This window comes from Onychostoma macrolepis, chromosome 25 (assembly GCF_012432095.1).
Source record: "Onychostoma macrolepis isolate SWU-2019 chromosome 25, ASM1243209v1, whole genome shotgun sequence".
NCBI lineage: Eukaryota > Metazoa > Chordata > Actinopteri > Cypriniformes > Cyprinidae > Onychostoma > Onychostoma macrolepis.
Genome location: NC_081179.1, coordinates 15,013,568 through 15,034,400, shown reverse-complemented (window position 1 = coordinate 15,034,400; position 20,833 = coordinate 15,013,568). Strand labels below are relative to the sequence as shown.

General features: G+C 35.2%; 1 protein-coding gene across 1 annotated transcript in view; it reads right to left on the bottom strand.

The window, feature by feature from the left end:
• The window catches only part of ptprz1a (protein tyrosine phosphatase receptor type Z1a), a 62,141-nt gene that overhangs the window by 22,245 nt on the left and 19,063 nt on the right, over positions 1 to 20,833 (bottom strand). The window contains exons 4-13 of the mRNA XM_058766676.1: positions 15,599 to 15,670; positions 9,842 to 10,021; positions 9,583 to 9,734; positions 9,146 to 9,241; positions 8,333 to 8,399; positions 7,720 to 7,877; positions 5,189 to 5,339; positions 2,135 to 2,319; positions 1,849 to 1,975; positions 21 to 61 (exon numbers count right to left, since the gene is read on the bottom strand). Of these exons, the coding sequence (XP_058622659.1) occupies positions 21 to 61; positions 1,849 to 1,975; positions 2,135 to 2,319; positions 5,189 to 5,339; positions 7,720 to 7,877; positions 8,333 to 8,399; positions 9,146 to 9,241; positions 9,583 to 9,734; positions 9,842 to 10,021; positions 15,599 to 15,670 (1,229 nt within the window). The remainder of the gene's footprint in view (positions 1 to 20; positions 62 to 1,848; positions 1,976 to 2,134; positions 2,320 to 5,188; positions 5,340 to 7,719; positions 7,878 to 8,332; positions 8,400 to 9,145; positions 9,242 to 9,582; positions 9,735 to 9,841; positions 10,022 to 15,598; positions 15,671 to 20,833) is intronic.

Genomic DNA, 20,833 nt, shown 5'->3' with positions numbered 1-20,833 from the left:
AAAGTAATGTTGACATTTACCTCTTCATCATACTCAAACGAGTCAGAGTCATTGTCTGTTTCTGAAAATTAACCAGACATAAAAGAGTTAAAACATTGTATGAGTAAAAGATTCACATGTCAGCTACAGGTAAGTATGTTCTGTATGCTCTTTACTTTTTTATAACAATGTCTATGACACTGAAACTAAACCATCTGGTATTATATTGAACTATTGTATAATGAACAGATAATTGGTTAACACATCCAATAGTGACAATATTTTCAGTCAGTCTTTTCATTTAATAAAATAATTTTGAAAAAAGTGACACATAATGTACTCAAACACACACCTCACATACATTTGAAAACCAATCAGTGTTTACAATTTCATCCTTCATGGACAAAGAAACGCTCATGTTGGAGAAACAAAACTCAAAAACACAAACTGGTTTTCAATGTGTATTCAATGACAAACCAAATGCCTTAAAGGGACTTTTCTGGCATTTGGTATTCTCTGTTGCTGTTGAGAGTACTGAGGTTAAGAAGGAAGGAAAGGTCAACCAGGCCACCACCAAATAGGAAGTTTGTTTAGATCATTCTTCAATGCAAAGAGAATACAAAGGAGCAATCTTTGGGTCAAAGGGTCAGTTTTTTATTACATACATTGTATCACACAACAGGAGAGTTTGGACACCTTCATGCATTAAAAAGCCTCCAAGCACACAGAGATAGAGAAAGCTTAGTCTCTTGCATGCTCTTACCTGTCATGGGATCAAACTCAATGACACATATTTCATGATATGTGAACAAGATCGGTTTGTGAAGCATGGAACATTAAAAGGTAGAAGATGTATGATTTTATCAGACAGACTGGCCACTTTTCACTGATGTAAACCCAATCATAAACATAATAATGAAAAAATGTCTTGTGACTTGTGAGACAATTGGAAAATGACAACACATATATCCATGCACACTGAAATATGATGACAGGGATTCTGAGAGAGACAGATAAGTTTATTATAAATCAGCAAGCAAAATACAGACCCAACATTCCAATGAAAGAACACAAAAAGAACAAATAGTCCACTGAAATTGTAAGTATTTGTGAGAGACAGAAAAAAATCTAAGTATATAGAAGGAAATTCAAAATGCAGATAGTGATGACAAAGTATAAGATAGACAGACAGAGAATAAGAGGAAAATCCTTTAAGACGACAAGTATGTATAAGAACACTGAAAAAGATAGGTATTCCACCTAAAACCAGAAATTCCTTTTACAGTTCAAACTAATGAAAACATTTAAATAAATATAAATTAAATTAAAACATTTTTCATAAGTTAAAATATTCTACTGAAATTGCCAGCAATTTATTAAGTTGTCAAATGTGCAATCGGTTTGTGTTAGCCTGATTTAACACTATACATTACAGTACTGAATTTTAGTCAAATGCAAGTAAGTGAACATAGCTATGCAAACTCAAGTTTGTGTGTCACTAAAATCCAAAATGTGTCAGAAAGTCTTTAATACCTGGAGAAAATGGTCCATTAGCACAAACTGTATGCTCAATAGGACACATGTTCTTACAATGCATAGGTCAAGCATTCGGATCTATGCTTACATAAATGCGTACTTGTGTAAAGCACGTTTCTGGCTAAAAGTTGTAAACCACTTAAGGATTGTGTCCATTTCTTCATAAATCTAAAACGGCGCCACACCATTTTCTGGACAAGGTAACTGGTTTGCAAAGGATTTTTTTAACATTTGGAGGTTTTTGTCTAACATTTGCACTAAAACTATGTGGGGCATGAGTGTTGTGAACTCATTCTCCACGGATGCGAGGGCGGCGGGCGCGATTGGTCTTACCAGGATCATTCAGGGGCATGTCCACGGTCAGCTGGTCACTCACTCTGCCATACAGACCGTTGGTGCACACGGCAACTACCTGCACCATGTAACTAGTGTTCGCCACCAGGTCTTGAATGATCGCCCCCTGGTGGTGGAAAAAAATTAAATTAATCAAAATTGATTATCAGATGTTATTCAATTTCTAAAAGGTAAAACATGGAAAGGTGACCTTATCGATGTCGGCCTGATTTTCAAGATGCGTTCATTAATATCTGATGTTTATGACAAAAAGTTAATGTATTACCACATCCTGGTCTCCATCAGTCAAGTACTCTAAGGCCGATTCATCATCTCCCTGGGCCGGCCGGTAGGTGACGGAGTATCTCTCTATGCTCGAATCATAAACAGCCCGTGGCCTCTCCCAGATCACAAGCATACTGGTGTGATTATGAGGGTTGGCCTGCACATTCTCTGGCTCGGAACTACAAACTAAAACAGCAAACACACACAAACACATAGCATTAAAATTATGCACTTTTGGCCTTTCTTACATTATACAAAAATGAACAGAAAACGATGAAAAAGCATGATGCCAGATGAAAAGAGGTTTCTCTACTTCACTCACTACTAAGATTTTTTTGTTTTGTAAGTCTCTTATGCTCACCAAAGCTGTTTTAATTTTATCAAAAATATAGTAAAAAAGGAATATTGTAAAATAATTTTACAATTTAAAATATCTGTTTTCTATTTTTTATATATTTCAAAATGTATTTTATTCCTGTGATGCGAAGCTGAATTTTCAGCATCATTACTCCAGTCTTCAGTGTCACACGATCCTTCAGAAATCATTCTAATATGCCAATTTGTTGCTTAAGAACCATTATTTTTTTATTAATGTTGAAAACAGTTGTGCTGCTTAATATTTATGTGGTAACTGTGATATATTTTATTTTTCAGGATTCTTTAATGAAGTGAAAGTACAAAAGAGCAGCATTTATTTGAAACAGAAATCTTTTGTAACATTATAATTTTCTTTACTATTTATTGGGTCAGATCATGGCAGATTATAGCCTGGTTTACCACTGGTTTAGTTCACAGTCCACTTAATTTTCATCACCCTCAGACTTCTCAATAGCAAAGCATACTGATGTGTAATGTTTCTGATGTATTCCCCACCCATCCGCTTCAAACACAAGAGGGCAGAAAGCACCCGCAGATGAAAGAATATGCCTACTATCAGAGTACTTAAAAGTGATTTCCAATCATACAGGGTACTTAAAAGAGCTTTAAATAGATTAACCCTGTAACAATCAATAATCATTTTTGATTTTGATTAATCTCAATTTTGCTCATTTTTATGAAAGAAAACTATGTATAATTATGTGTGTAATATTGTGTCTAAATTTTATATATTTGTGTGGATTGTGGCAGAATATATGCAGAACTTTGTGACTTTCTAACACATTAATTGTCTTCATATGCCATTTTATTGGTATGAAAGATAATTATTACTATTATAATTATTACTATTTTGGTTTACCATCATGTTAAATATGTAATTTAGTGTAGAGTTTGTTCCATCCCAAACGTCCACATGCTGACAATTCCATTTGGGAGTGAACATGAGCATTTACAGGTCATGTCTTGCATTCATCTCAAACAATTATGTTTATGATTGAACAGCAAATTATTAAAATTGCAAGTGACACAGACCACTTTCAATTAACACAATGAGAATAATAAATTAAGGGAAAAGTAAAGGCTGATTTAAAAAATATATATAAATCATGCGATCAGTTCACACTAACATCAATTATGGTCTATTAGGTGTGAACAGTTTGAACTGAATTCAGCCTGTGCAAGCGAGGGGGCAAACAGAAGGAGACAGTTTCCTAGCAACTCAAAACTGTTTTGATACATGACCCAGAGAGAGAGAGAGAGAGGCAGAGAGATTGATGTGAACGAATAGTGGCGAGTAAACCTTGTTAATACTGTGAGCACAGTGAAGGAGAGGCTAAGTAAATCTGGTTTGTCTGGCTGCATTTGGCTTTACGTTCCCTTTTTGTGTTATTCTGAGATTGCAACAGTCACTCAGTATATGAGGGATGCTTCAGAATCATATATATATATATATATATATATATATATATATATATATATATATATAGTAAAACACTTACAGGAAACTGCAAATCTAACAAAGAATATCAATAATCCAAACTGATGAGCGTAAATATTAACCTTTAAATCTTTTTAAGCACATTGCCACCCTCACATTTCATTTTTCCCAAGGTTTAAATGAAGTCTTAAGTAATCAGTCAGTCTTTACAAAGTAATAATGCAGCATTAAGGTTGTAAATGACATTCCCCAGGCGCTGATTTAAGCTTAGACACAAGTTGGAGCGTATCTGTGTTTGAAAGGACACAAGTGGGACATTTTCCATTGCCGATGGCCTCTGTAAAAACAACTCCCACGTGCCAAACGTGCCAGTTCACCCTGTAGCGGAGGAATCTGAAATGGGGGCATCGATGTTCCACCAACGATCTGCTAAAGCGGAAAGTCTGAGAGCAAACCAGTTTGGATCTGTAAGTGGTTCTTTAAAATGAACAGGTTGGACTGAGCAATCGATTTGTGAAACATGAACACTACACAACTCATTTTCTGTAATCACATTATAGTCCCGTGCACCTATATTTTTGAAGAGGCATTTATATTGTCAAATATAAAAAAAATTATTATACTATATACAGTATGTGTGTATGTATGTATATATATATATATATATATATATATATATATATAGCCACTATGCATTTGGTTTAATTTAGACATTTAGACAATGTTCATTTTAGTTTGCAGTTTAAATAATAATGATTAAATTATTATATTAATCTAGAAATTAAGTTCTAAAGAAGCACCATTTGCCTCCAAAACCTTGTGAGTGACAGTTTTATATATTTATCATTAAAAATTCAATAATTAAATAAGTTCAGCCTTTTGTTGGGTTTTAAAATCTTACATCAGTTTATTGGTAATGCTTCATATAAAACAGCCGTGAAATGAGTGGGAATCATCCATAAAGGGTCATGAAAGCATTGCGTATGGCTAAAAATGGGCCAAATGTCTGTCTATATTTATAAATAGAAAGTAGGAAAATGTCTGGAGGGCTTCGTCGTATAAAAATAGAAACCTTATTTAATTGAGAAGCAGTTGTTTGGGATTAGAATCATGTTGAAGGCTAATTGGATCCATGACCCTCAAACAGCCTGAATGCTTTAAGACCTTAAGAGTGAACGATTCCAGACACATACTCCCCTAGTTTGTTTATGCGTGTAAGTGTGTTTGTGAAGTACGCACTAGGAGTGTGGACCTCCTCGACGCCAGTGTAGGACGAGAAGACTTGTCCCATAAATTGCTCCTGCTGCTCTCTGTAGTTATTCTGCAGGTAGTCCATAAGCATGACATATCCAGCCTGCTGCATGGTCATCACCTCACAGAACATCTCCAGCTGTGGACACATACGGTGACACAGATTAGACAACAAATCTGGAAACAAAACTGTTTCTGTGATCTGAAGGGGTCTAAAAGCAGCTAGAATTGTCATATAAAATAAATACTCCCCATACTACCTCCATTAGTCTGACTGTTAAGTAGGCAATATCATACAAGCTCTGAATGTCCACCATGTTGATATTCAGAGCAAGAGTATCTTGCAACTGATATTGCTTCTATACAACGGTTTAACAAACAAGAAGTTCCATTGTTTTCAATGTAAACTTGCATTAGACAGATGTGTTTAACTATTGCACACGCTGTTCTTAAAAAGTTAAGCGACACACAATTGCGTTTCTGAATAAACCAGTGTTTTAGAACTAATTGGTTAAGTGAATGATTTAATGACTCACACATGAAGACAGATTTGTCCGTTGCTGAATGGTTCAATTTTATTGAACTAATCGGTTGAGTGGATTATTAAATTTATAATTCAGTTTATCCACTCTAAATAGCATTCAAGATTACTAATCTCAAATACCATTTGCGGCGGAGAGTATGCAAATTGGGCCCCAGATGTTTTTTAACAAATTGGTTAAGTGAATGATTCAATGACTCACTCAAAAAAATTTACTTTGCACCACTTACTGGCAAATTGATGTAACTCACTTAAAATCTCTACCACTAATACACAGACTAACAATAATATAGTTATAATAAATATTTAATTATATGAAGTATATATAAGTTTGCAAAGATGATGTAGCTTACAGGTGCTGATAAACTGCTATGATACTATAAGGCTTAGACTTTCCTTCCTAAAACATAACTACTGAATCTCTATACTTCACAAAAACTACACACAGCACAAACACAGTGTAGCCCAGTGGCGAGACGTCCACTATTGTGTTCAGACATCAAAGCTGCTCTTTAATGTGTCTGAGTCAATGTCATTCCCATTGTGACGTCGACAGGTGTGGGTTTGTTACCTTGTGGTAAAACTCCTGCTTTCACCATGTGTTTCAACTGTAGCTTGTATCGACTTGCAAGTCACTCGAGGGCAACAGCCCCAAACTGAATGACACTCAACACAAAGGCCGTATTTAAGCATTTACAGTCTTTTGTGACGTGTAACTCTACGCTCGCTCCCTCTAATTCCATTTAATGACAGCTTTCTTTTGAATGTGTGCCATCCAACATTACAATAATCAAAAATGTTGTTGTCTTCCTCTTTTGGAGGGAGTTGGCTTCCTTTTTGTGTGAACTTTAGTATTTAGTGCCAAAAGCACAGCTAGTGTTATTATTATTGGACATGACCCGACAGATTTCTAAGAAAGCAAATGCCAGATCCAATGTAAAAACATACGCAGGAAACTAAACGGACTTATCGTCAAACTAAGTTAAAATTCAAATTGATATTTGTACTGTCATGTTTGGCCTTGTGTGCCAGTTCTAGCTAATTGTTTTTAGTTCCGGAGAGTGCGCGTCACATAGAGTTAGTGCAACAGACGCCAAATGACAAATAGACGCCACAGTCACAATATCAGTCCAAGTGAAGACTGCCTTAGGGTTTTTAGGTAGGAAAACAACAAAATTCCCTTTTTGGCAGTGAAATTCCTGTGTTAGGTTGTGAATTATTCATTGAACTTGTACCAGACAAAACAAGATAATTTTCATTATTTATGGGTGAAATGTGTTTGTTGATATTAAGCAATTGTTGTAAGCGGTGTTTTTGTTTCATTTTGACCCCATCTTTTAAACTGTCAGCACATGGATCTCAATAACAAAGTCTGTCTCTTCTGTTTGTCGTCTGCTATGTCAAAGCCTTAATTAAGAGTTCATCTAAAAATGTTATTCCAAAACCTGTATGACTTTCTTCCTTACAGAGCTCCGCACATAACATGCAAGAAAAAAAATAATAAATCGTGTGCACGATTTACTAAAACATGCACATGATTACTATTTCATTCCATCGATTTGCTAAATCGTGCACTCGATTTGCTAATTTGTTCCCTCGATTTGCTAAATCGTGCACACATGTGTGGGGCTCCATACTTTCTTCAGTGAAACGCCAAATGGAAATTTTAAAGAATGTGCTGACCACTTTTTTCCAAGCAGTTGTAATACAACTGAAAATAAAAATACAAGTATCATAAAAGTAGTCAATTCAAACAAAGTTTGGACATATATCAAGATGCCTTCAGAAAATCTGAAATATGGTGTATGGACCACTTTAATGATGCTTTTGTGCCCTTTTTGAAGCTTGAAAACCTTGTTTGATGATGACAGATTGTTCATTTTTGGGTGAACGGTCCCTTTAAATCTGTATATAAAACATGCAATTCCAGAAATACATGCCAGCAGGTCACTGCTCTAAAACGGTCCATTATACTGACCTGAACATCTGAGATGGTCACCGTGTTTTTGAAGACGATCCACTCCACGGTCTCAGAGCAGGGTGGGGTGGTCAGAGAGCCGTTATAGATGAAGTACTTCTCTGTGGAGTTGGGCAGGAGACCCTGCAGGGTGAACGGAGAGACAGGGCCACTCTTTCCTGACCAGAGAAAACAGGAATAGTTCAAATGAAAATGAAAATTGTGTTATTATTTCAACACCTTCATGGCATTCCAAACCCATATGACTTTCTATTTTCCATAGAGAAAGGAATTTTAGTCTGTTCCTCAGACTTCAGACGACTTGGAATATAGAGCATAAATCGAATGGACCACTTTTATGGTATGTTTTCCCATTCATTATCATTTTACTAAAATGCACAACCAAGACAGTCAGAATTTCTGCTTTTAGGTTCCACAGAAGAAAGTCAAACAGGTTTGAGGGTGAGTAAATGATGACAGAGTTTTCTTTTTTAGGTGAATTGTCACTTTAAGGGCCTGTGGACATGGAAAAGCTTAAAGGGGTCTCATGGAAAACAGGATTTTCCTGTAATATTTTGCAAAAGTGTCACTATGACACTTGTAAATGTACTGTATGTATGAAGACTGCACATACCATAACGGCTGACACTGTCGACTGCGTCAATGATGGCCATGTAGTTTTCATTATCCTCAGTGCTTATCTGTGCCGAGAACCATTAAAAAAAGCAAGAAAATATTTAGCAGTTACATAATACATGATACAATACATTGCAAAAAGATTGTGGACCCCTGCACACCGCACATGTGCTTGTTGAGCATTTCAGCATTTTTTTTGCTCTTTAGACTAAATGGATTTGAGCTTTCATCAAGAAATCACATTTTTCTGACTCTTATCTTAACCACATATATCAAAATAAGACATGTTCATACAAGCTACACTCTCAAAACATGCAGCATCAAACTGACAAAACAACACAATATACACGAGCACACAACTTCATACCAGAATATCCTCAGGGAAAAGCTAACATGTTACAAAGATTTAGCAATACATTATAATTAAGTCCTGTCAGTCTTTACCATCAAAACATCCGTGTGAAGATGAGGATTTCTGAAAATGCTCTGTACCTCAGGCTAAATGCAGGGCGGGGGTGTGGTGAGGTTTCAGAGAGTGCCTAAGCCTGTCTAAGATTATTAATTTGATGGAGCGAGGATGTTCAATACATAAAGAAGCAAGTACGTTGTGAAGAATAAGCAACAATATCTCTTCCTTAAGAATATAGTTTTGTTTTCCAGAACAAATATGTAAGACATGATTCAAATGAGGAATTAAGTTTATGTTTTCTTAGCTAACTAGCCAGGTTTTGTTTACAGGGTATGAATAATAAACTTCATTGAAAACAATAAAGAAATAACTGAAATATACATATAAAGCTGCCATATTTACCTCAAACAGCACGGCCAATGCTGTGATCTTTCCTCCTGCGCCGAGGGCCTCATCAAGGCCACTGAAAACATCTGCCTCGTAACAGTATATCTGCATCTACACCAGAAACAGTCTAATCAACATTTGTATACATTCACTCTTCCAGTGAAAGTAAGAGATAATGTGCATTCAGAAAAATGGAAAATAACCCCCACTGGGTGATCAAGAAAATGACCAGCTGACTGTACATTATCTTGCTTATTATACAGTAACTTAATAAATGATTCAAATAAAAATAATAAATAAATAAAATGAAATAAATATATTAAATTAAATAAAGAAATGAAATAATTATATAAATAAATAGACATATATTATAAATAAATAAAATATAACTAAATAAATAAAAAATAAATATAAATACATTTGAAATGATGTTATTTTATTATGTAGAATACCTCTAGGGGGAATTTTTCATTGTTGAGGCCGTGCTCCGACCCGTCAGAGGAGGCGTTGCACAGGCCCCAGTGGAAAGTGATACGTCCCACTTTAAACTTGGACCTGAGACCCCCTCCACTCACAAAAAAATCTCCTCCCACATCAATGGCCACTGGAGACAAATAACACATTGCAGAAATGAATGGACAATGTCTGTTCACATCAAGTCAGATTTAGATTTTTTTCAAGGGTCGATATTAAAAATACAGTTGTTGTCACCTGTTTTCCCATCATTCTTTACTGTAGTGGAGACTGATGTCTTTTCTGCCCATCCCTCTAATCTCAGCTTCTGGAATTGAATTTTGACCTGCGCCAGGCTCTCCTCGATGTTTATTGGTGATTGTTTGGCATTGTTGCATGACGGGTATTTCTTTGCCCAGTTATTTTGGTTTAGAGTTCCTGTGGGAAATGGAGTTTAATTGGATAAATAAACCTCTTAAAATCATTCATAAATGTCAGAGGATGATCCTCTGTGCTTCAGTACAAACACACAGACACACAGGTGCTTCATTAGATATGTAGTGGTTTGCTGGTGGGTTAATCCGAGTCCTCTCTCTGGAGGTCCCTACAGCACAAAAACAAAGCCCATGAACCAGGTCACCAGCAGTTCTAGGTCACTTCCATTAGCATATCAATAGCTGCATTACACCCCCAGCTGAGCCATAAACACTGGTGTACAGTAGAACAAATACAGTACAGCTGAGTCAAATACAGCAGAACATAGACAACACATGAATGAAAAAATAAAAGCTGCTGTTAGGCACAAAACAAAGTTTCAAAAACCCTGTTATGTAAAATGTTTTCTTAAATTACCCTAATGCAGTCTTAAGTAGCTTATTGGTTGTTTTAAGCATTTAAAACCATCATATTATTATTAGGTAACACTTCATTTTAAGGACCAATTCTCACTATTAACTAGCAAGCATATTACTAGCATATTGGTTGTTTATTAGTACTTCTAAAGCACACATTGATGCCTTATTCTGCATGACCGTATTATACCTATTACTATTTTTATTTTTATAGACCATTATTTATAGACTGGTTTCAATGGATTTACAATAAAATTGTAGGTTGGTTGATAGATAGAGCGGACGGACAGACAAACAGACAGACAGACAGACAGACAGACAGAAGCACTGTCACTTCTCTCCTTCCTCTGTGAAGGACTTTAGAGAGAACAGATGACAAACTCTCAAGGCTGTCATGTTTCATTTGAGTCTAAGCAACATCAGAGTATGTTTGAGAGGGTTTTGTGTAATCTGAAGGAATGAAAGGATATGGAGGAAAAAGAACTGACGCTCATTTAAAACCAAATTTTTTAGCAAGCAAGTTGGCAGAGTTGGCACAAGCAATTACTTTTTTTTTTTTTTTGTTCTGCTAAATAGTGATTGGATATTTAATCACTATTTTAAATCAAAATGTTATTATCAAAATATATAACAACAATAAACCGTTAGCCTTATGATCATAGACAAGAGGCATGGAAAAGTGTGTCAAACTCATGTACACACAATTACTCACAATGATACATGTACAAACCAGTACTCATTTCAATTCCACCTTCCAGCTGTCAAGGGAAATGCAATTAATTGCTTGCTGAAAGAGTTGTAAGATCAAAGTCCAAATGAGTTTAGAATGATGAATCTTTTTTAAGGTAAGATTATATTTTTTTCTGACTGAAATGGAGAAGTGACTTGTTAATTAGTATCAGAAGCAGTAGTAGTTCTGTGAACAGGTCTGTGTAATGTTGGTCTATAATGCTGATGGATTTGGCCAAGAGTCCTACACCAGACAGACCAGACAGTCCAGCTTCATATCCTGAGCACTTTCTCTCTCATTCTTTGTTTTCTTTTACTCAAGTCTATCTGTCTCTCTTTTACAGACAGAGCAACGGCCAAGTAACAAACACCATGCATATTCTAGAAGGACAGCTCATATTGAATACCATGTACCAAATACATACCACGACCACATAATAAATGTGGGTCATTCTCAGGAAATTGTGCCATTTGGAATATCAGTCAGTTTGCAAGTCACTGTTACATCAGAATAAAAGGTAAAACTGTTATATGAATTAATTAATTCAAATATCATGCTTGCACTGTATATGAAGTTTTTTGCCCAAGAAAACGCACTGAGTGCATTCAAAAACATGATTTTTTGAAGGTTCAGTAACAACATGTCTAACTTTAGTTGAGTTTACACAGTTTGCTTGAGTTCATCCTGAATGAAATATCTGAGTACAGCAATAACATGTTCCATCATGTAGAACCACTGTCCATGCAAGTTCAGCCAAACTGTTATGATAACATATTAGCAAGTAAAATATAACTTTTATTTACACATATGACATTAGTTGTTGGCAGTTTAAGGATGGTCCTGTGTACATCCCTAAAACTCCCACTGGAGTGAAATCCCAATTGAATCCCAGTTGCTTTTATTTCTAATTAGAGCAACTTAGACTCTTTTTAGCAGGTCCTCAACCCAACCACACAATACACACTTCACCACAATGGTAACTTGCCTCAAAACACCATAACATAACAGAAAGTCTTTAAAATGTCAAAGTAATAGAACCATAGACATGAAGAAGTCTTCCCTTTTTTTCTCATTTTACTAAAACATGCATAAAATAACAACAATAAATTAAAAATTTTTCTCTCCCTATATCCAGCCCTGTGCAAAGCATGATGGGAAGTGTAAAACTTATTTAGAGCTACTTGATTGAAACATGTTCATGTTTAACATGATGCAATCATGTTTGAACGAGAAACCTGATCCAATGGTGTTTTAATCAAAATGAATTGTTTAAATAAAGTGAACAGGGATTGATTATTCGTGTTTCGGTATTATTTAGACAACATGAGCAATATGAAAAACAGGTCAATGAGGAGGAGGGGCTGCGGTATTCTGGGTAATGCTGATGAACAATGTCCCATCTGCATGACCAACCACCAGCATGCAGTCCGGACATTGTAATGCCCCATTTGTTGTGCCAACCTCCAATGACACCCAGATCTGGTTTGTTGTGACGGGTGAAACACAAGAGGTTTGAGGAGATGGATAACCTCGTCACTTATTATCCAAACACAATAGATCATCTTTCCTAGACTAAACACATTTGCTCTGAAACTCTGAGCTCCAGGCTGAAGATTCAGATCATCTTCTGAATCATTTTCCAAAGGAACGATCTGTAAATCGTAGAGATCAGAAGCTAAATATCAAAAGTGAACAACGAGGAGAATATCAAATCTGGCCTACTTTCAATAACAAAGCGAGACAGGGGAGTTCTCCATTGTGCTAGAAACGGGAAAGAGCTGGAGATGAAAAGACGAGAGATACAAAATGTGTCACTGATGTTGTTTGATTTGATGCTTCATCTCTTCCCAAACTTCAAGGGGCCATATAATAAAAAAACACGACTTTTCCTTCTCCCCAGCTTACAAAAACATGCTCTACGAACGTTTTGCTAGCATTTCCATTAAGTCACTAAACATTATTTCTGAATGCTCTGTGAACATTCAAAACATTTATTTTTTAACTGTTTAATTTTTTCTTGGTTATATGAATGTTATAGAAAATGTTAAACTTCACCCAAAAATTAAAGTTCTGTCATTAATTACCCACCCTCATGTTGCTCCAAACTCGTAAGACTCACAGGCTGCATTTACCCTGCAGGTCTTGATGACCAATTCCGATTTTGTGACTATATCCGATTTTTTGGACGACGTGCTTAAATTTGTAAAAAAGTGACCCGTATTCGATGTGTACATTTTACACTGCTTGGTGAAACAAGCCAAAAATAGCATATATGACAACACAAATCAATTTGAACAGTACCTTCAGTTTAATTTATTGACATGAAATTCATATAGTTAATGCAATAGTTACATCTATACATCAAAATAATTATATAGTACAAATTCTTCAGGACATTGATGTACGCAGCTCCACTGAAAGCTTGCAAGTGGAATAATACTCAGGTGGTAGATATTGTAGCATGTCACATCTTCCGTGTTTTTTTTTTTTAGTAATTAAAATCAAATGCGTTCATCAGTGAGTTTGTATCAAAGGCAGGGACATGTTTGTGTGCATTTTATTTTGTGTTTTTCAATGGAACGAACGGGACTGAAGCGCTCGTCTGAGTTTTCTGACTCTCCATACACAGCAATGCAACTGATACGTTCAACGCCCAGAAAGGTAAGGAGATTGTTAAAATAGTCCATGTGACATGAAGAGAAGAAATTGTAGAATAAAGTCGTTATTTTTGTTTTCTTTGCACATAAAAAGTATTCTCGTAGCTTCATAACATTATGGTTGAACCACTGACTTCTCATGGACTATTTTAACAATGTCCTTACTACCTTTTTGGGCCTTGAACGCGTCAGTTGTATTGCTGTCTACGCATATTATTATAATATTTGTGTTCTGAGGATGAAAAAAGGTCTTACGGGTTTGGATTGACATGAGGGTGCGTAATTAATGACAGAATTTTCATTTCTGGGTGAACTGTCCCTTTAAGGGAACATTTTATCACTTTGCAAACCTTATTGGAATGTTATTTTTAATGTTCTCTGAACCATCTGAAACTAGTAAGTTGTAACCACAGACTGTAAAAAAGATGGACGACGTGTCTCCACTTCCTTCCACTATAGAAAAGTGAAGCCAAAACATTTTCAGTATGGTCGCTGTCATCTTGCGAAAATGACGTCATTTGGAGCCCGAGTCTGCGCAGTAGTAATCATGAGGTGGAGCCGCGGAATCAAAGTCCCGTCCAAACTCCCGCAGACCCAATCGCAAGCTAACAATCATGACACCACATCCCTTTTTTATAGCAGCAAATAACTAATTAAAAGCAAAGCTTATGAAAAATGAACACTTGAACATACATCAGCATGCTAAGAACTACCTGAATTGACAGAAAACGTCTTTGGAAAAAATTTATTTGAAGTGTAATTTGATTATTTAGTTTGTCTTACGTCCCATTAGATTACCTGAAGAAGGCGGGGTTTATGACCTATACTGCATCCAGTCACCTGGGCGGCAATTGAGATTCTTTGGCTTCACTTTTCAAGACTTGTGTGGCACACTAGGTGGTAACATTTTAAAAAGTCAGTTGGGCCTCCAACTAAATATTTAAGAAAAACGTACTATGAATGAGTTTTTGTGCTAATGTTGTGGGAATGTTATTAAAAACAACATTCTATTACTGTTACTGGAAGAATGTTTGTTCATAACTTTGAGAGAACCTTACCAGAACGTTAGCCAAACTTCTGAGAACATTCTATATTAGCTGGGTCTTTTGATGTGCTGTAAAGATATACTCTAACACAAAACTCCTTCCTCAATGAAAACTAAAATGCTAAACTGCTACATGCTAATTGTTCATAAATGGTCATTGTATTGACATCACAACCTTCAACACACTAAAATACAACCCTCCAAATTTACAGAGACTTGCCCTGGGCGTTTTTACTAATTTCAAAGGCAATCACAATGGGTCATTTACATAAAGTCTTAAAGGTGTGGCATCAAGAACAGCCTAAAAATGACACTATAAAGACACTTAAGCTGTCATATTTCTGTTCCAATAAAATCAGGCTGGGATTAAACACAGCATGAAATCGGTTTCAGCGCATCCACAACTTGGAGTCACAGCGCATGAAAGCCCAAACACACCCTGTAAACTTTGACATGCATTGGCTGGGCGAGATCAGACAGGACCTGTAATTTAGGCCATATTAACCCTGAAAGCCCATAGATACGGATGAGTTTAATCTGTGGTGTTAAACCCTGCATGCTTAGATAAAATGATCCCTAAACCTGCACTGGCATGGGGGAAGATACCACCAGCGCTTCAGTTCAGAGTGCATCTTTTTGGCAGGCCTTTTATACAGACTGAAGTCTAATTGCTATGATCACTATGCAGAGATAATAAACAAGATGTAAGTACAGTTAGAATTCAACACTCACCCGCGTACGACCAGTCTATGTTCTCTGAGAGTTTCTTCTGTGATCTGAATCCATATGCTTCTGATACATCTGCTGAAAAAGAAAAAGAAATTAGTTTATTCTGTCCAAACGACTAAATATGTTTGCTAAATAAAAAGCTATTTTGCATTTTTCTAATACAATGTTTTTCATTACAAATATATTATCAGTAAAACAATTGAAAGTTAGAGAATTATTCAAAGATTTTCATAATACACATTGTTTATATACATATATAATATAATATAATTTATAATATAATTTACATTTTGCAATGATTAAAAAAAGCTGAGAATTTCAGTTTTTTGCTTTTCTGCCTAATAATTAAATAAATAATTAAGTAATTATTATAAATAATGCATATATTAAAATAATTATAATTATTTACATAATTGTTATAAATTATGCATATATTAAAATAAATATATACTTATTTATTTTTATAAAATAGTTGGCTAATTATATTATTTGATTAGCGACCTAGTGCTGAATCTGAAATATTTCATCATAAAATGAATTATTCTCCACATAATTCTTTGTGTTATTATTATTATTATTATTATATTTGATTTTGAGACTCAGGAATATACTTGTTGATTTTAAGCCAAGGTGAACTTAAGGTCTTAGAACTTAAAACTCCTCTTTAACGTACCTCAAACCTAATGCATTTTTGGATTTAAAATATAGGCTTAGCATTTTTATTCAAAATTTGGCTTGCAAATATTGGTTAAAAGTTCAAATCAGCTATAAAACAGGACGGCTGCTTCAAAAAGACAGATCAATCTTTAAAATTCCTCTTGCAGCAGCTAAATCATGTCATGACCTGCTGTGACCTGCTGTCAAAACGTTCGCTCTACCACAGAGAGCGAAGTCCCTGAATGACGTGTTTGGATTTATTCCATTATTAACGGTTTGAAACACTGCAGTTAGGTTGTAATTCGCCACAGAATCCTGTTGGGGAAGTGACAGTGCTAAATCAAAAGGCATAATTATTTGATAAAAGCAGTTATGCATCAGATTGTTAGAACAATATGGAAATCATAGAGAATGTGAGTTCAGGAGGAGTTGAGCAGAAAGGCAACCTCTATTATTCTCTTTGTTCAGTCTTTTGCCTGGTGGTTTCATTCACTTGACTTTAAAAAAAAGGTCTCTTTTATTGTCAGAAGGTCGTCACCCAGGACTTTTAAGGTCATGCTGTAAAAGTTCATCCACAAAGTTCTTCCTCATAATCACTCCACTCTTTCAAAATGTTGGTCTCCTGCTGATCAGGAAGCTTTGGCCATTTTTGCCTTTTTAATTTTTAAACATAAAGTCCTCTAATCACATGCTATATAGGAGACAATACATCAAATCAATCCTTGTCGAAATACTACTGGATTCATTTAGTCCCACAATTTACTCTTTTTTTTCTATTGAATCCTATTTGACTATCAAAAGAACTTATTCACCATTTAATGTAATGGAGTTTACTTCTACCTCAGTTTGTTTCTGAGAACATTTTTTTTTTTTTTTCTTTGCATTTCAAAGAAAAATGCAATTTCACTATTTACTCTTTTTATTCCAAATCCACATGACATTCTTTTTATGTAAAACACACACAAAAAAAGAGTTATTATTTTTCCTTTTGTGTTCAGTTGAAGTCATATGGGTTTGGAACAACATGAATTTTACTTTTTGGATTAATTATGTATTCCCTTAATACTCCAAAACTGACTTCTAGTAAACAAACAGAGAAGCAGATGCAGTGGGAGAGGCATATAAACTCTAAAAGCCTTCTGCCGATGCTCTAATTAGCACATAATTAGCCTGCATGCCTAATGCATGTGGGTCGGACCTCTGATCCATAACTATCCATAACTCAATCTGTGCCATTTCAGGCTCATCACTGCAGATTGACAAACAAAAACAGAACAAATCAGACAGACAGGACATCCTAAGCAGTCAACTATAACATTGCCTTTTTGATGACAGATCTGGTTTACTTTAGAATATATGTGACCCTGGACGACAAAACCAGTCTTAAGTCGCTGGGGTATATTTGTAGCAATAGCCAAAAATACATTGTATGGGTCAAAATTATTGATTTTTCTTTTATGCCAAAAATCATTAGGACATTAAGTAAAGATCATGTTCCATGAAGATATTTTGTAAATTTCCAACTGTAAATATATCAAAACTTAATTTTTGATTAGTAATATGCATTGCTGAGAAGTTCATTTGGACTTTAAAGGCCATTTTCTCAATGTTTTGATTTTTTTGCAGCCTCAGATTCCAGATTTTCAAATAGTATCTTGGCCAAATATTGTCCGATCCTAACAAACCATACATCAATGGAAAGCTTAATTATTTATGTATAAATCTAAAAAAATTGACCTGACTGATTTTGTAGTCCAGGGTCACATATATACAGTTGACCAGACTACTGAGTGATTTGAGATAAACAAGTCATATTTATGATGCCAGGGTCATTCTTAAAGTATGGTAACAAACATGTCCTTTGAGTATTTAGTCCATATATAACTCCATATTAAAATATGTAAAAGCCACCATTCTACATATTAAGTAATATTACATTTTGTAGATTATATTATTATATTTTTAGTGATTTGAATTTGTTAAGTGCCTAAAAAAACTTTGTTTCCTTGATCTGGTATGCCACGTCTACTATATTTACAGGTATATTTATTTGCCATCATTTATTGTTTTTAGACTAATCAGTGCTTTGCATTTTGAAATTATATTAAAACCATCTTAGAAAAAAAAAATGTATTAGAATTTTATTGGATTTTAAATTATTTTTCATTTAAAATGACAGTAAAATCAAATTAAAATACAATTAAAATAATTTAAAAATAAAATTAAAAAAATTTAAAACTAAACTAAAATTAAATTAAATAAAATATAATCAAAAGTCTTAGTAATAATGTCAGTTGGCAACATTATTAATAAAAGTAGTAATAATGTCACAATGTCAATAAAGGGAAAAAAAATTTGAAAATCAACTTTTTTTAGAGAATGACTGTTGTCGAATTTAAACATAATGTCAACAACAGTTATAAAGATTTCATTCTTTCTCTATTCATGTAAATAGGAGATGAATAGTCAAGTACCCACTCACAAAACAGCTGTCCTGGGGAGTGACCAAGATGACTACCAAGAGTTGCTTTTAAGACAGTGACGTTCTGTCACTGCCCACTGTTTAGTTCTAGGGCTGATAAGGAAGTCTATTAAGCTGTCAACAAGTTAAACTAAGTTAAACCTCACAATCCCTCCATTCCTTTTAAGCCAACATCATTTTCGGTTCCAGCAGTCTACTGCCAAACCCAACCATGTTAATGCTTTTAAAAGATGAAAGAAACCTCCCTAAAGAGGGCCCTGTCCCTTGGGAGAAAGGCCACAATACATGCAACAATGGCTTTGACATGAAACACCTTTACACCTTTAGTTAGGATACCCTACACTGAACAGGCTTGCCGAGAGATACTGCTCGCCTATTCACTAGCAACAGAAGTACAGTCTTGGCTCATCTTTCTGTTAGCTTTTGTCTGTCTGTCTACACATTGGTTTTGGTCCTTTCAAGACGGTCTGTGCACCTGTTAGGCCATACAAACGTCTACACACTTATACAGTGTATCAGAGCGCCACGTCTAGTCATACATGCTAATTATAGCTCACCCAGGGCTTAGCTTTTCTGAACTAATTTAGCACGCTCTGGGAAAATTGACAACAATGAAGAGTATTTAGTTTCTTTAGATTACCCTTATGATTATGAATATGGTAACCACAATTTTTGCCAAAATACAATAGATAGAGTTACTGATTGTGTAACCATGAAATAGAAGTACACTTTAGCATAATTTTAAAAAGAACACTTACCACAGAAATAATATACTCAAGTGTGAACTAATGGAAAATATTTTCAAGCACGTAATTATCACATGTTATTTGTAATTAATTGAATTATTAAAAACTGGCCAATGTACCGTTAATTAGCAAGCTTGTTAGCATAGTGCTAACTAGTTTAGAAAATGACTAAATATAGAATAGCATAGCTACTAACACACTGCTTTTTCTGCCAGTTACTTAACCAGTTAGTTCTATGCTAAGCTAGTAGGCTAAGCTGTTAGCTAGCCAACTGAACATCCCGTTAACCATTTGACAGAATGATGGCAAAAACTTTAGCATGCTAGTTTGCTGTTCCAAATTCAGCCAAGCTCTTAGTTTCAAATGGAGAGCAAAAAAAAAAAAAAAACGTTTGACAAAAGTAATTTCTGTGCTATTAGTGCCAAAATACATTTAAAAATACCTTATGTTTGGGTGAATTGTCCCTTTATGTAAACCTTATGAAAATTAACCATGGTTTTACTGTAGTAAAAGTAACCTTGTTTTTTTTGGCATGCATACATACCATTTGTATAACCACAGTTTTACTACAAATACTAATTAAACTATGGTTAGTGCAGCGAAACCATAATTTGTGGTTACCGTGGTTTAACTATAGAAACCATTATTTTTTTGGTTTTATTTGTAGTAAAACCATGGGTAATTTTCATAAGAGAAAGAAAAGGTTATAGACATTAGCATTACAAGGAATCAACAGTGTAATTTAAACAGGAAAATGTAAAATTAGCTAGTTAATAGGAGCAAGATCACAGTTATCAACAAAACAAGATAACAGCTACAACATTATCGAGTGATTGTATTTGATCCTGTAGCTGCAAGGAGCCGTACTGAAACTTGAGCCACATTGAAAACCACACAGGTAAGAATAACAAAGGAAAATAAATTATGAAAAAGCTCTGAAGTCAGCAGAGAGGAGGCTATTCACTCACTCCTCCCTGCTGAACTGCGCCCATGTCCGTTCTCATGGACTGCCCCATTCACCATATCAATACAAACACAACAATGAGATCAGTGGCTCAGCCGTGAGAGCCACGGCAGGACTGCAGGTCCATGCATTGTAACGCCTTGCTGCCTGCCTGATTGCTTTTGTCTGACAGGACCAATATTCCCTTTCACCCAATCAACAGCTCTCATGTGAGCCAAGAGCTTTACGCATGGGCTTGATTTCCTGGTACATGGTGTAACAGAGAGTGAATGAAATATAACAAGGACCTGTTGCATACTAGACAACAAGGCGAGGAGGTTTGGTTACTCTGTACAATCCTTGAATGTTTTGCAGACATTTCGCTAATGACGTTCAATAGCTTATAAGCT